The sequence below is a fragment of the Sinocyclocheilus grahami genome, unplaced genomic scaffold (genome assembly GCF_001515645.1).
Source record: "Sinocyclocheilus grahami isolate Dianchi unplaced genomic scaffold, SAMN03320097.WGS_v1.1 scaffold257.1, whole genome shotgun sequence".
Taxonomy (NCBI): Eukaryota; Metazoa; Chordata; class Actinopteri; order Cypriniformes; family Cyprinidae; genus Sinocyclocheilus; species Sinocyclocheilus grahami.
In genome coordinates, this window is record NW_015505436.1 from 1,324,822 (window position 1) to 1,340,926 (window position 16,105).

The 16,105-nt window shown below is 38.3% G+C and overlaps 1 protein-coding gene across 1 annotated transcript in view; it reads right to left on the minus strand.

Moving 5' to 3' along the window:
- grm8b (glutamate receptor, metabotropic 8b) overlaps positions 1-16,105 on the minus strand; it is a 188,026-nt gene that overhangs the window by 42,943 nt on the left and 128,978 nt on the right. Inside the window, exons 4-6 of the mRNA XM_016290327.1 lie at positions 12,862-12,997; positions 9,479-9,633; positions 9,254-9,391 (exon numbers count right to left, since the gene is read on the minus strand). Coding sequence (XP_016145813.1) covers positions 9,254-9,391; positions 9,479-9,633; positions 12,862-12,997 — 429 coding nt within the window. The remainder of the gene's footprint in view (positions 1-9,253; positions 9,392-9,478; positions 9,634-12,861; positions 12,998-16,105) is intronic.

The window sequence follows — 16,105 nt, forward strand, 5'->3', positions numbered from 1 at the left end:
ACATGTAGGACACATTAGATGTATCCCACAACCACAGACATCAATACACGGAGACATGCCTGCCTTAGAGACACGCTGCAACATGTGAAAGCAAATCGTGTGATATCAGCACTTTCACAGGGTTAACCTTATATTCACGGAGCTCTTTTTGCTCTTCACACACGCAGGTGAACGCTGACTGCACGTGTTGCAGAGTCAGCTGTTTGATTACTGCGCAGACCGGCTCTGATAAAAGCTGCCTCACCGGCTCCACCAAACCTCAATCTCTGGCTGATCATAAAATCAATTCAGACCGCCGCTGCCTGCCTCAATCCCACAGATAGCTCTTACACACACGGTCCGCTTTCAAACTCAATTCCTTACTAGTCAAAATGCACTTTCTTCAGCAGGCAAGCTGAGTCCAGAGATTTCGTTCATTCGCTGTCCTCCAGCAAACCCTTCGCCGCACATTTTGTAAATCCAGTTTCATTTGCCTGACATCTTTCCGTGGGATTTAGCCTGAAGTACTTGTCTTAAGAAACAGCCAGAATAAACCAAAGATCACTCTCTTCTTGACTCGTTCTGTCTGGAAGATTCTGTAGTCAGCAAAATGTACTTCTCAGGAGGACAAAGAAACTCTTGGATATTAATGCAAATTTTACCCAAGTCAACGGATTTGACTGTAAATTAAGCAGACTTATTATTTCTAACATCTAGGGCATTCTTAGTGTTTTTAGGTTGTTGCTATGAAGTTATTGGGTGTTCTCAGATTTGTTTTTAGTTTGTTGCTATACAGTTAATAGGGTTTTCTGAGTGTTTTTTAGGTCGTTGCTTATGCAGTTGCTAGAGAGTTCTCAGTTTTGTTTTTAGTTTGTTGCTATGCAGTTACTAGGGCGTTCTGAGTATTTTTTTAGGTTCTTGCTATACAGTTACTAGGGTATTCTGAGTGTTTTTGGGGTTGTTGCCATGCAGTAACTAGGCTGTTCTGAGATGCCTTACTAGGGCGTTCTGAGTGTTTTTTAGGTTGTTGCTATGCAGTTACTAGGGTATTCTAAATGTTTTATTAGGTTGTTATGCAGTTACTAGGGCAGTCTCAGTTTTGTTTTTAGTTTGTTGCTATGCAGTTACTAGGGCATTCTGAGTGTTTTTGGTTTGTTGCCGTGCAGTTACTAGGGCGTTCTGACTGTGTTTAGTTTGTTGATGTGCAGTTACTAGGGTGTTCTGAGATGCAGTTACTAGGGTGTTCTCAGTTTTGTTTTTAGTTTGTTGCTATGCAGTTACTAGGGCATTCTGAGTATTTTTTTAGGTTCTTGCTATGCAGTTACTAGGGTATTCTGAGTGTCTTTGGGGTTGTTGCCATGCAGTAACTAGGGTGTTCTGAGATGCCTTACTAGGGCGTTCTGAGTGTTTTTTAGGTTGTTGCTATGCAGTTACTAGGGTATTCTAAATGTTTTATTAAGCTGTTATGCAGTTACTAGGGCAGTCTGTTTTGTTTTTAGTTGGTTGCTATGCAGTTACAAGCGTGTTCTCAGTTTTGTTTTTTAGCTTGTTGCTATGCAGTTACTAGGGCATTCTGAGTGTTTTTGGTTTGTTGCCATGCAGTTACTAGGGCGTTCTGAATGTGTTTAGTTTGTTGCTGTGCAGTTACTAGGGCATTTTGTGTGTGTGTTTTTTTAGTTTGTTGCTATGCCGTTACTAGGGTGTTCTGAGTGTTTTAGTTTGTTGCTATGCAGTCACTAGGGCGTTCTGCATGTTTTAATTTGTTGCCATGCAGTTACTATGGCGTTCTGAGTGTCTTAGTTTGTTGCTATGCAGCTACTAGGGTGTTCTGAGTGTTTTAGTTTTGTTGCTTTGCAGTTACTCGGGTATTCTGAGTGTTTTTAGTTTGTTGCTATGCAGTTACTTGGGCATTCTGAGTGTTTTTAGTTTGTTGCCATGCCATTACTAGGGCGTTCTGAGTGTGTTTAGTTTGTTGCTATGCCGTTACTAGGGCATTTTGTGTTTTTTTAGGTTGTTGCTATGCAGTTACTAGGGTGTTCTGAGTGTTTTAGTTTGTTGCCATGCAAATACTTGGGTGTTCTGAGTGTTTTAGTTTGTTGCTATGCAGTTACTAGGGCATTTTGTATTTTTTAGGTTGTTGCTATGCAGTTACTAGGGTGTTCTGTGTTTTTTTTAGGTTGTTGCTATGCAGTTACTAGGATGTTATGAGTGTTCTTGTTGCAATGCAGTTGCTTAGGTGTTGGGTGGTTTTTCAGCATGTTGCTAAGTTATTTGGAGCTGTTAGTTGAGTTTGTTGCTATGTGGTTGCTAAGGTTTTCTTAGTATATTGCTGTGAGGATGTGCTGCCCATCTGTGACTCAGGATGTTGTTCAAACTTCTGTTGCACCACAGAGTGCCACACATATAATTTTCCATTAAATTCCATTATATTTGTCCCAAATCATTGTTAATGTGCATACTGGCTCTTGTTAGGCTCATTTTTAGCAAAACATTTGTCTTTCTGTGGCTTTAGTAAAGTCAGTGTGCCTCATATAAAGAGGTATACAGGTGCATCTCAATAAATTAGAATGTCATGGAAAAGTTCATTTATTTCAGTAATTCAACTCAAATTGTGAAACTCGTGTATTAAATAAATTCAATGCACACAGACTGAAGTAGTTTAAGTCTTTGGTTCTTTTAATTGTGATGATTTTGGCTCACATTTAACAAAAACCCACCAATTCACTATCTCAACAAATTAGAATATGGTGACATGCCAATCAGCTAATCAACTCAAAACACCTGCAAAGGTTTCCTGAGCCTTCAAAATGGTCTCTCAGTTTGGTTCACTAAGCTACACAATCATGGGGAAGACTGCTGAACTGACAGTTGTCCAGAAGACAATCACTGACACCCTTCACAAGGAGGGTAAGCCACAAACATGCATTGCCAAAGAAGCTGGCTGTTCACAGAGTGCTATAGTGTTTTTGGTTTGTTGCCATGCAGTTACTAGGGCGTTCTGAATGTGTTTAGTTTGTTGCTGTGCAGTTACTAGGGCATTTTGTGTGTGTGTTTTTTTAGTTTGTTGCTATGCCGTTACTAGGGTGTTCTGAGTGTTTTAGTTTTGTTGCTTTGCAGTTACTCGGGTATTCTGAGTGTTTTTAGTTTGTTGCTATGCAGTTACTTGGGCATTCTGAGTGTTTTTAGTTTGTTGCTATGCAGCTACTAGGGTGTTCTGAGTGTTTTAGTTTTGTTGCTTTGCAGTTACTTGGGCATTCTGAGTGTTTTTAGTTTGTTGCTATGCAGTTACTTGGGCATTCTGAGTGTTTTTAGTTTGTTGCCACGCCGTTACTAGGGCGTTCTGAGTGTGTTTAGTTTGTTGCTATGGCGTTACTAGGGCAGTTTGTGTTTTTTTAGGTTGTTGCTATGCAGTTACTAGGGTGTTCTGAGTGTTTTAGTTTGTTGCCATGCAAATACTTGGGCGTTCTGAGTGTTTTAGTTTGTTGCTATGCAGTTACTAGGGCATTTTGTATTTTTTAGGTTGTTGCTATGCAGTTACTAGGGTGTTCTGTGTTTTTTTAGGTTGTAGCTATGCAGTTACTAGGATGTTATGAGTGTTCTTGTTGCAATGCAGTTGCTTAGGTGTTGGGTGGTTTTTCAGCATGTTGCTAAGTTATTTGGAGCTGTTAGTTGAGTTTGTTGCTATGTGGTTGCTAAGGTTTTCTTAGTATATTGCTGTGAGGATGTGCTGCCCATCTGTGACTCAGGATGTTGTTCAAACTTCTGTTGCACCACAGAGTGCCACACATATAATTTTCCATTAAATTCCATTATATTTGTCCCAAATCATTGTTAATGTGCATACTGGCTCTTGTTAGGCTCATTTTTAGCAAAACATTTGTCTTTCTGTGGCTTTAGTAAAGTCAGTGTGCCTCATATAAAGAGGTATACAGGTGCATCTCAATAAATTAGAATGTCATGGAAAAGTTCGTAGCTTAGTGAACCAAACTGAGAGACCATTTTGAAGGCTCAGGAAACCTTTGCAGGTGTGATCTGTTGATTAGCTGATTGGCATGTCACCATATTCTAATTTGTTGAGATAGTGAATTGGTGGGTTTTTGTTAAATGTGAGCCAAAATCATCACAATTAAAAGAACCAAAGACTTAAACTACTTCAGTCTGTGTGCACTGAATTTATTTAATACACAAGTTTCACAATTTGAGTTGAATTACTGAAATAAATGAACTTTTCCACGAGATTCTAATTTACTGAGATGCACCTGTAGATCACCCTTTCTTCAAACACTGAACTTCAACTTCAACTTTATTTATTTCTTACAACACAGCGCTGTACTTCTGGTCCTTCCATGCTAGGCTAGAGTTTTTAGAACATTGCTATGCATTTGCTAGAGTGTAGCTAGGTATATGTTATTCTGGTCCTGAGATTTGGCTCGATGCTTTAACCACTAGGCAATTATTTATACAGCCAACACAAATGCAATCAGACTATATCTAACAGACATCTTCCCTTCAAACATGATATTTAACTGCTATCTTAACATGTTTCTATATGTATCACATCTGCAACTAGCATCAAAGAGATGCCAGTTTGTCCACTTTGATTTCTTCTTCCAGTACAGTCTATTTTCTTTCTGAACTGACTGCATGGAGAGTATATGAAGTCTAAATCAGGATTTAGCTTAAGTGAATGCCGTGACAGAGATCCCCAAAAGTGAACTGATGCATTCTCACGGCTTGCTACCTCCGCTAACAGCCCAGACAGGAAAGCATCACTGCTCTACTAAATATAACACTATGGCGTTGAGTGCTCGGATTCACAATTGCTTGTCTATGAGGCTGCCTGGGAGATGTGCTGAAACAGAATCAGTGGTGCATCACCATCATGTGACTCGAATTGAGATGGAAGCAGATTAGACTCAATAATAATTCACGCAAAAGACACTATGCACACATGCGTATCCCAATTCACGTGCACAAATATATATATATATATATATATATATATATATATATATATATATTTGTGCACGTGAATTGGGATACGCATGTGTGCATAGTGTCTTTTGCGTGAATTATTATTGAGTCTAATCTGCTTCCATCTCAATTCGAGTCACATGATGGTGATGCACCACTGATTCTGTTTCAGCACATCTCCCAGGCAGCCTCATAGACAAGCAATTGTGAATCCGAGCACTCAACATATATTCACAAAAAACAATTAATGTGCACAAAATAAGAATATACATTCATAAAATACGTTTCACAAATGCAAAACACAATTCGCAGAAATTTTGAATATTTAAAATTCACGAGTTTATCATGGACTGTGAATGTGTGAATCACCTTGGATTTGTGTGTGTATTTTTGAGACTTTCCTGGCAGCGAACTCCTCCCACACGGGTCACTCGTACTCTATAGCCAATCAGATTTGAGCCTGTCGATCGGCAAATCATAACCCGCTGTGGGCGTGCCTACCTGGATGTTACGTCATTAGCACGAGACCACAGTTCAAGTCACGGCAGAGGTTTGTGCAGTTGATCATTTCATTTCAGATAACTAGCTTTGTAAAAGTGTATTGTTTTCTTTGCATGCTTAAAACTTGGAAGTAAAATTGGTCTCAAAAATAACATGCAAATAAAATGGACCCAGTTGACTACATTAGAACACATTATTCTAAGGATTATTTTTACTCTTAAACAGCTATTCTATACATTTTTCCATATGGCCAGGGAGTTGCTAAGTGGTTACCAAGGAGAGTATGTAGTGTGTGTGTTGGGGAGGTTACTAGGGTGTTGCTTTGTGGTTGCTATATGGTTGCCAAGGTGTTCAAAGTGGTTACTAAGGAGTTTCTAGGGTGCTGGAGTGGTTGCTATGTGGTTCTTAGGGATTTGCTAGATGGTTACTAGAGTGCTCTGGGGTGGTGCTTTTTAGTCAAGGTCAAGAGCCTTAAACAACATTTTTGTGTAATTGCTACAGTGCTCTGGGTGGTTTCTATGGAGTTGCTATGGTGTTCTGGGTTGTCGCTTACTAGCCTAATGCAAGAGCCTCAAACAACATTTATATGTGGTTGCTAGGGTGTTCTGGTTGGTTGCTAAGGAGTTGCTATGTGGTTGCTAGGGTGTTTTGGGTTGTTGCTTTATAGCCAAATTCAAGAGCCTCAAACAACACTTCTATGTGGTTGCTAGGGTGTTCTGGTTAGTTGCTAAGGAGTTGCTATGCGGTTGCTCGGGTGTTTTGGGTTGTTGCTTACTAACCAAATTCAAGAGCCTCAAACAACATTTCTATGCGGTTGATAGAGTGTTCTGGGTGGTTGCTAAGACGTTGCTATGTTGTTGGTAAGGTTTTCTGGGTAGTTGCTTACTAGGCAAATTAAAGAGCCTCAAACAACTTTTTTATGTTGTTGCTAGGGTGTTCTGGGCAGTTTATAAGGAGTTGCTATGTGGATGCTAGGGTGTTCTGGGTTGTCGCTTACTAGCCAAAGTCAAGAACCTCAAACAACATTGCTATGTGTTTACTGGGGTGTTCTGAGTGGTTGCTAGGGAGTTGCTAGATGATTTTTAGGGTCTTCTGGGTTGTTGCTTACTAGACAAAGTTAAGAGCCTCAAACAACATTTATATGCGGTTGCTAGGGTGTTATGGATGGTTGCTAGGATGTTCTGGGTTGTTGCTTACTGGTCCAAAAGAGCACACACTTGAGCCTCTTGACATTCAGAAAAAAAAAGTGAAGCATTATTCATGCCAAAAAATGTCCAGTATGAGTTACATACTGATGGGTAAAAATTTCCTTCCTATATTATCTCACTGAATATGTCGTTCCTCTCGCAAACATTACATCTGGTAGTTAAATCCACTGCTAATGCCACTTCATGTTGTTTTGCAGTATTTGAATACTTAGAAACTGATGTAATGGTGTATTTGCGTCCTTATGTGTGTGTCTTCGGGCATCTTCATTGCTTCTATTCAAATCTACATTTCCTCGGCCCCAGCCTTGCGTGGCCCCTGACAGCTGGGATCTCTCGGTGTCTGTTTTTGTTATGTGACAAAATGAGCATCTTTTTGTCATGGCTTAATAGCTCTCCCTCTTCGTACTTCTTTAAGGAATAGATGATGGTAATCAGCATTTCTGCCAGCGCGCTGTTGACAGAGGCATCCATCTGCAGTGAAGCGTAGTCTGAGCATCTCCTTACAGATCATTCAGAAAGAGAGAGTGAGAGAGCAAGAGAGACAGCCATGTGCCTCATCCACAGCTATGTAATTATTCTCATTATGTCAAATCACCGTGCCAGAACAATAACTGTGCTTTCATAAAAGGACCCCAAATGTCCATCTGCTCTATGTAGGTGTACACAAGAGGTACATACAGGAAAGAAGCCGAATTAAGTGACAAGAGGAGACAAGAGCAAAACTATCGCCATGGTGAACCTGCTTAAATTGAGATAAATTTTAGAATTTTTGTGTTTGTGTTTTTTACTACTTTAAAAGCGACCTATTATGTCCCTTTTTACAATATATAATATAAGTCTCAGGTGTCCCCAGAATGTGTCTGTGAAGTTTCAGCTAAAAATACCCCCACAGATCATTTATTATATAATTTTGAAATAGCCTATTTTGAGTGGAAGCAGAAACACGCTGTTTTCATGCATGTACCTTTAAATGCAAACAAGCTGCTGCTCCCCGCCCCCTTTTCCAGAAAAGGGCTGTGCCTTTACAGCTCATTCCTCAGATACTCTGCTAAAAAACATCTGTATGATTTTCATGATATGTCACCTTTAAAGGAATATTCCAGGTCTAATAGTTCAGATTAATTGACAACACTTAACTTCTGCAAATAATTTCATCTTGAGAAAACATGTGGAATACTATTACTGGCACTTACAAAAGAAGTGAATGGGGCCAATCAGGGCTAGTTCACCCAAAAAAAGAAAAATCTGTCATCATTTACTCACCTTCCACTTGTTCCAAATCTGTATGAGTTTCTTCTGTTGAACACAAAAGAAGATACTTTGAAGAATGTTGGTGACCAAACAGTTGTCGGTAGCCATTGACTTCCATTGTATTTTTTCCATACTATAGAAGTCAATGGCTACCAGCAATGGTTTGTTTACCAACATTCTTCAAATAATCTTCTTTTGTGCTCACTAGAAGAAAATAAACTCATACGTTTCATGTTTGGAACAACTTGAGAGCAAGTAAATGATGACAGAATTTTTTCATTTTCAGGTTAACTGTCACTTTAAAAACATTAAATCTTGAGAAAACATGTGGAATACTATTACTGGCACTTACAAAAGAAGTGAATGGGGCCAATCAGGGCTAGTTTACCCAAAAAAAGAAAAATCTGTCATCATTTACTCACCTTCAGCTTGTTCCAAATCTGTATGAGTTTCTTCTGTTGAACACAAAAGAAGATACTTTGAAGAATGTTGGTGACCAAACAGTTGTCGGTAGCCATTGACTTCCATTGTATTTTTTCCATACTATAGAAGTCAATGGCTACCAGCAATGGTTTGTTTACCAACATTCTTCAAATAATCTTCTTTTGTGCTCACTAGAAGAAAATAAACTCATACGTTTCATGTTTGGAACAACTTGAGAGCAAGTAAATGATGACAGAATTTTTTCATTTTCAGGTTAACTGTCACTTTAAAAACATTAAAATAGTGTTTCAATAGTGTTGCCACAAGATGTAAACTATATACATGTTAACATGATTGTGACTTGCAAAAAGCTGGTTCCAGTTCCAAAACAACTTCTAAATATTCAAAATTGATCACATTATTGAAGCAAAACAGGTTGCCTTCATGTTGACTTATGTTGGAGTACAAATGATAGGAAACCAAACTAGTGTTCTTTTTTCAAACATACATATCACAGCAGCCACAAATGTAGAGGTGATTAAATAAAAGCTAAGCTTCTGCTTAAACAACCCAGGTAGTCTTTGAGTAAATCAATCAGAGTTTGGAAGGACTGTCAGATTGTAAAGACTGAAAGATTTTGACCTCCTATGTGTGTGTGTGCTCATGTTAGCATGCGTAGACATCAATAAGATTCTTCTGTTTATTTAAGGATTTACCAGTTCCTGTCTAAACAGAATCTCTTGTGCCTGATGTCCCCATTGATCTACTCAACCACGATAAACACTGAATCCTCAAAGAGGTCCAATCCGATGTCAGCATGATGGACTGCTTTGCCTCCCAGGCAGAGCAGAACTCTTTCAGTAACAGTGTAATTTCTAAACCAGGTTGAGAGACAGTAATGCAAAACCCTCTCATACCAGTGCATTTCTTGGGGCTGCCGGGACGCTTGCCGTGCATCCCTAACTTGCATCCGAAGTTCTCCTCCCAGAACTCCGCAAACCAAACGTTCCGTCGATTGTTGGACAAGGAGCGGCTTTTGAAGTATCTGTCAAAGGCTGGAAATAAGTATGAAAGCATTGGAATTGGATTGAAATTGCAAAAGAAACATTAAATCAGAATTTATATATTAGAGGAACCTTTACCTTCTATGGATGCTCTTTTTGGAAGGATGGTAATAGCACCTTCCGCCACGCTTTCCTGCTGGACGACTGGAGATATTTTAGAGCCCCAGCTGTCCGATCCCACCCACAAGAAGTGACCGGTTTGGTTGTTGCGCTTTGCAGCATCCAAGACACGTCTGAAAGATGAGCAAACAAAATAGGCATCCACATGTAAGACAGTGAGGATAAAACCCAGGAACCTAAAAATGTCCTTCAAGCAGACCTGTTTGTTCTGATTTTCTGAGGTCAACAGTGTTCTGCTAGAAAACTTAGAATTGGAAATTGGTCTGAAGTCATCAGTGTAATAGGCAAGCATCCAAAGGACATCATGTAATAGGCTTAGAAGGGCAACGGCTCTCGGGAATATGGGGACGTGATTTGATCTTGTGCTACAGGTACAAGAAATTCCATGCCAAAAATGACTGAAAAGTGTATTATGTTAAAATGAGTTCTCCAGGCCTTAGGCAGCACATTATAGGAAATAGCTGACTTCACCTGTTCTTGAGGTTTTCTCCTAAGAGCAATACTTACAGCTTGACTGCATCATCTTCAATTTAACTCTGTGACAGTCGCAGGTAAATACTATCTGTGGTTTGTCCAAAATTGGTAGCTTTTCAGCAGATCTGACTTAAAGACCCTATGAAGTAAAAACTGGACTTCTTATGGGTGTTAGTGCATTTCCAATGCATTTATTAACTTCTAGACCACCTAAATGCAAGTCTATTTCTAAAAGTTTCCACATATTTTATATATTCTTTCCCAAGTAAAAGGACCAAATACACTACTGTTCAAAAGTTTGGGGATGGTAAGATTTTAAAAAAATATATATATATTTTCATAAGAAGTGTCTTATGCTTACCAAGGCTGCATTTATTTGATCAAGTAAATCACATTTATTTGATACAGTAAAACAGTAATTATTAAATAATACTACAAATGTCATTTATTCCTGTGATGGCAAAGCAGAATTTTCAGCAGCCATTACTCATGATCCTTGAGAAATCACTTACTGGCCTCAAATTTTTGAATGGTAGTATATATTGAAGAATCATGTTGCGGTACAACTGCAGTACAACCAACCAAATACCCTGTAGAATGAGAATGTTGCACCACCTGCCACTGACTAGCAAGGCAAGTAGCAAATCATGGTTAATACTTGTGAGGTAACTAAAGCCTATTGACTTTTTTAAAAAAAGGGAAAAAATATCAACTCAAAAATTTGAGTAAGAACATTCGGCCACACTTTAATTTAAGGTCCAGTTCTCACCATTAACTGATTGTTAACAACAAGTTTTGCCTCAATAAACTCATAATTACTGCTTATTAATCGTTAGTGAGGTAGTTGTGAAGTTTAGGTCTTGTGTGGGATTAAAGATGTAGAATATGGTCATGCAGAATATGTGCATTATAATTACTAATTAACAGCCAATATGCACACTAATAAGCAACTAGTTAATTGTAGTAATTAATTGTAGTAATTGTTCCCTATACCAAGTGTTACCAAACATTCTTTTTATTTCTTATATCCATATAGATACCAAAAATAGGAGCAAACGAAATGTGTAAATTGCTCATAAAACCCTTCTTAGGCCTATTCTTTTTTCAGCATATTACCAGGACAGATTACCATTATTATTTATTAAATATACATCTGTAAATAGGAGGAAGGAAAGACATCTATTGATAAAGACACCTGATATCATCTTCATTCGCAAACATGACGATGGCTCGAGCGTTGGGTGTCTCCAGTAGCCGCAGGATGATCTTGTCGAATTCTCCCAGTCTGGGCTCTCTGGGGATCTTCAGAGATTGAGCAATACACACACCGCCTGAGAGAAAGAAGACCAGGAAGTGACAGAAGAGAAAGAGAGAAAATGATAGAGAATAAGAGGAGGAAGAATGAATGATGCAGAGAGTGAGGAAAGGAAAACAGATTGGATAATAGAAAAATAATGGAAGAGATGGGATGAAAGGGAAGGAAAAGGAAAGGACAATTGGATGAGACGACATGAAATGAAAGGAAGGAAGGGATAAAAGGAAATGAATAGCAATAGAAAGGAATTGGAGGAAAGGAAATGAACAGCAATAGAAAGGAATTGGAGGAAAGGAAAGGAAAGGTAAGGAAAGGAAAGGAAATAAAAATTGGATAAAAATTGGGAAAAAAAGAGGAAATGGAAAGGAAGGAATGAGAAAGAGAAAGGAAGTTAATTGGATAAAATTAATTAAATGAAGGGATGAAAGGAAAGGGTAAGTAAAAAAGGAGAAAGCAAAAGGATAACAATAATATAAGAGGAAATAAAATGGAAGGAGGGAAGGAGTGAAAGGAAAAGGAAATGAAAAGGAAGTGGAAAGGAGATGAAAGAATAGGAAAAGAAAGAAATTAGATAAGAAGGAAAAAATGACAGGATGATGGGATGAAAGAAAAGAATAGGTGACAATGGAGACAAAAAAGATGAATAGGGAAAAAAGGATGACAGAAAGGAAAATATATATATATATATATTTTCATAAGAAGTGTCTTATGCTTACCAAGGCTGCATTTATTTAATCAAGTAAATCACATTTATTTGATACAGTAAAACAGTAATATTATTAAATAATACTACAAATGTCATTTATTCCTGTGATGGCAAAGCAGAATTTTCAGCAGCCATTACTCATGATCCTTGAGAAATCACTTACTGGCCTCAAATTTTTGAATGGTAGTATATATTGAAGAATCATGTTGCGGTACAACTGCAGTACAACCAACCAAATACCCTGTAGAATAAGAATGTTGCACCACCTGCCACTGACTAGCAAGGCAAGTAGCAAATCATGGTTAATACTTGTGAGGTAACTAAAGCCTATTGACTTTTAAAAAAAAAGGGAAAAAATATCAACTCAAAAATTTGAGTAAGAACATTCGGCCACACTTTAATTTAAGGTCCAGTTCTCACCATTAACTGATTGTTAACAACAAGTTTTGCCTCAATAAACTCATAATTACTGCTTATTAATCGTTAGTGAGGTAGTTGTGAAGTTTAGGTCTTGTGTGGGATTAAAGATGTAGAATATGGTCATGCAGAATATGTGCATTATAATTACTAATTAACAGCCAATATGCACGCTAATAAGCAACTAGTTAATTGTAGTAATTAATTGTAGTAATTGTTCCCTATACCAAGTGTTACCAAACATTCTTTTTATTTCTTATATCCATATAGATACCAAAAATAGGAGCAAACGAAATGTGTAAATTGCTCATAAAACCCTTCTTAGGCCTATTCTTTTTTCAGCATATTACCAGGACAGATTACCATTATTATTTATTAAATATACATCTGTAAATAGGAGGAAGGAAAGACATCTATTGATAAAGACACCTGATATCATCTTCATTCGCAAACATGACGATGGCTCGAGCGTTGGGTGTCTCCAGTAGCCGCAGGATGATCTTGTCGAATTCTCCCAGTCTGGGCTCTCTGGGGATCTTCAGAGATTGAGCAATACACACACCGCCTAAGAGAAGGAAGACCAGGAAGTGACAGAAGAGAGAGAGAGAAAATGATAGAGAATAAGAGGAGGAAGAATGAATGATGCAGAGAGTGAGGAAAGGAAAACAGATAGGATAATAGAAAAATAATGGAAGAGATGGGATGAAAGGGAAGGAAAAGGAAAGGACAATTGGATGAGATGACATGAAATGAAAGGAAGGAAGGGATAAAAGGAAATGAATAGCAATAGAAAGGAATTGGAGGAAAGGAAATGAACAGCAATAGAAAGGAATTGGAGGAAAGGAAAGGAAAGGAAAGGAAAGGAAAGGTAAGGAAAGGAAAGGAAATGAAAATTGGATAAAAATTGGGGAAAAAAGAGGAAATGGAAAGGAAGGAATGAGAAAGAGAAAGGAAGTTAATTGGATAAAATTAATTAAATGAAGGGATGAAAGGAAAGGGTAAGTAAAAAAGGAGAAAGCAAAAGGATAACAATAATATAAGAGGAAATAAAATGGAAGGAGGGAAAGAGTGAAAGGAAAAGGAAATGAAAAGGAAGTGGAAAGGAGATGAAAGAATAGGAAAAGAAAGAAATTAGATAAGAAGGAAAAAATGACAGGATGATGGGATGAAAGAAAAGAATAGGTGACAATGGAGACAAAAAAGATGAATAGGGAAAAAAGGATGACAGAAAGGAAGATAATAGGATATTGTGAATGAAATTGAGTATGAAAGAAGAAGAGAGCGACAAAGAGAGAAAGAGAAAGACAGGACATGAGAAGGTCAGAAAGCACGGAAGGAAGGATGAAAACACAGGGGCGGCAACGGAAACTTATTCCATTATAAAACGGACAGACAAGATGCAACCTCACAATCTTGCTGCTGCCCTTGGAAAAAAACATCGATCTACTTTGCAAACCTTGTCGTACGTAGGGTCGAGGGGATGCTGGATCTCTTCCTATTTCTTTCATCTCAACAAAAAAGGAACAAAAGCTGTCACTGGGGCAGTACGTGTTTTTTAAAGGTACTAATATGTACACTCTTGGTACCGTCAAGGTACTAAAATGCACCCTTTAGGAGTAAATGAGGTACAACGATGTACCTTTTTAAAGGGTACTTCCCCAGTGACAGCTTTTGCACCTTTTTGTGTGAAAGCATATGGCCTGAGATGTTGGGATAGGCTCCAGCATTCTTGCAATACTATGTAGGACAAGGTTTTGAAAATGGATGGATGTTCTTTTTGCAAAGTGTAGGCAGGGAAACACCCTGGACAGATGGTCCAGATTCACCTATGCTGCATGTGTTTGGATTGTGGGACAAAACCTACATCAAGATAGGGAGAACATGGAAAGGCCACCTGGTTTAGCCATGGTAGAAATTGAAGTATTTGTTTAACCGGGACTTGAACCAGGGATATTTTGATTGTGAGGTGACAATGCGACCCACTGAACTAAATTGCTGCACACTGCTACCAAACAGCCCATTTTTATTTAAAATTTGCGACAGTTTCCCCAAACACTTTGCACAGGGGTTTGAAAAAACATTATAAGTCACGAGGCCCCAAATATGATGGTCCCCTCCCAACATATAAAGGCAACGGCATATAGAAGGCCTATACTGTGTGAAAAAAGTAGCAAGATTTTATAAGACAACAATGTCATTTTGTAAAAGTGTACCCAAAAGCCTGTTTCCTAAATGAAAACTCAGAACTTTACAAAATTAGATAAGAAGAAATTAGGTACAGAAGCATGCAAACCTTTTTTTATTTTTTATTTTTATCCATGCTTGTTTAAATCAGAGTGCACGCACGTCTTTAATGCGGTGTTGTGCACTGTGACCAGTTGATGGGAAAAGTATTCTTAAAATGCATTCAAAATTCTGAATAATTTGTTATAAATAATTATTCCATGGTCTGTCTGAATACTGGATTCTGATTGGCTGGCAGGCATGCAGTAAAACCGTTTAATGCACAGGTAGTTCCAAGTCAGTTTAATCACCGTTCTATATTAATGCGCTGCTTTAATTGATGCACACTAACCAACACACATCACAAGCGCGCACACACACACACACACAGAGAGAGAGAGAGAGAGAGAGAGGTCAGAGATCGCTGATTGCGCTGCACATACACACAAACTTGCTGTCAACGCTTCCCCGTGATTTTCATTAATAAATTAGCCTAGATACTAGATCGCTACATTATATTCCTCAGCAACGAGGTGGCAAAATCACTGTTTTTGAAGTAATTGTTTGTACAGAGAGATGCGCAGACGCAGCTACACACAACTGTCATCTCTCTCTCTGTCTCTCTCTCGCACTCTCAAACGATCGATCGATAATTAATCGAAATACATGCTATAATTCATTCAAATAAATGTGGTCTTACCACACTATTTCATCTCTGTGTCTGATTTGAAGCGGGCAGAATGCTAGCGCTAACGTGCTGTAACTGAAGAAAATAACTGTCATTTTTACCCATTCGGTCAAATATTGTGCTGCAAAGAGCAATACTAGTTTTAACTTGTCTATAACTTGGCTAATGACGATGGAATAAGTGGTATAATCAACGGCTAGTCGTGCGTTAAAGGATTTTAAATGCACTTCGCGTCAGGCGGTTCTTTGCCTCCACGTCGTGCATTTAAAATCCTTTAACGCACAGCTAGTCGTTGATTATCCCTTACTTATTCTCTGTATTTTGAAGTGCCCACGATAACAATATCAGGCATATTCATTACCGTGATATATCGCATTACCGAATCAAGGCCCTGAAAGGTAGTAAGGACATAATTAAAATAGTCCATGTGACATCAGTGGTTCAACCATAATTTTACGAAGCTACGAGAATAATTTTGTGTGCAAAGAAAACAAAAAAAATTACTTTATTCTCAATTTCTTCTCTTCCGTGCCAGTCTTTGATGCACATTCAAGAGAGTATCACGACATATGCGTAGCTTCATAAAATTAAGGTTGAAAAGCTCTAGGATTTCATCAAAACTATCTTCCAAAGATGAACAAAGGTTTTACAGGTTTAAGAGGTTTTTTTAATATTGGACCGATAATGACTTATCAAAACAGGTTTCTCAAAACAAGCCCCCCAACTGTCATTGGTCAGCAAACAGATTGCTCCACCCCCAAT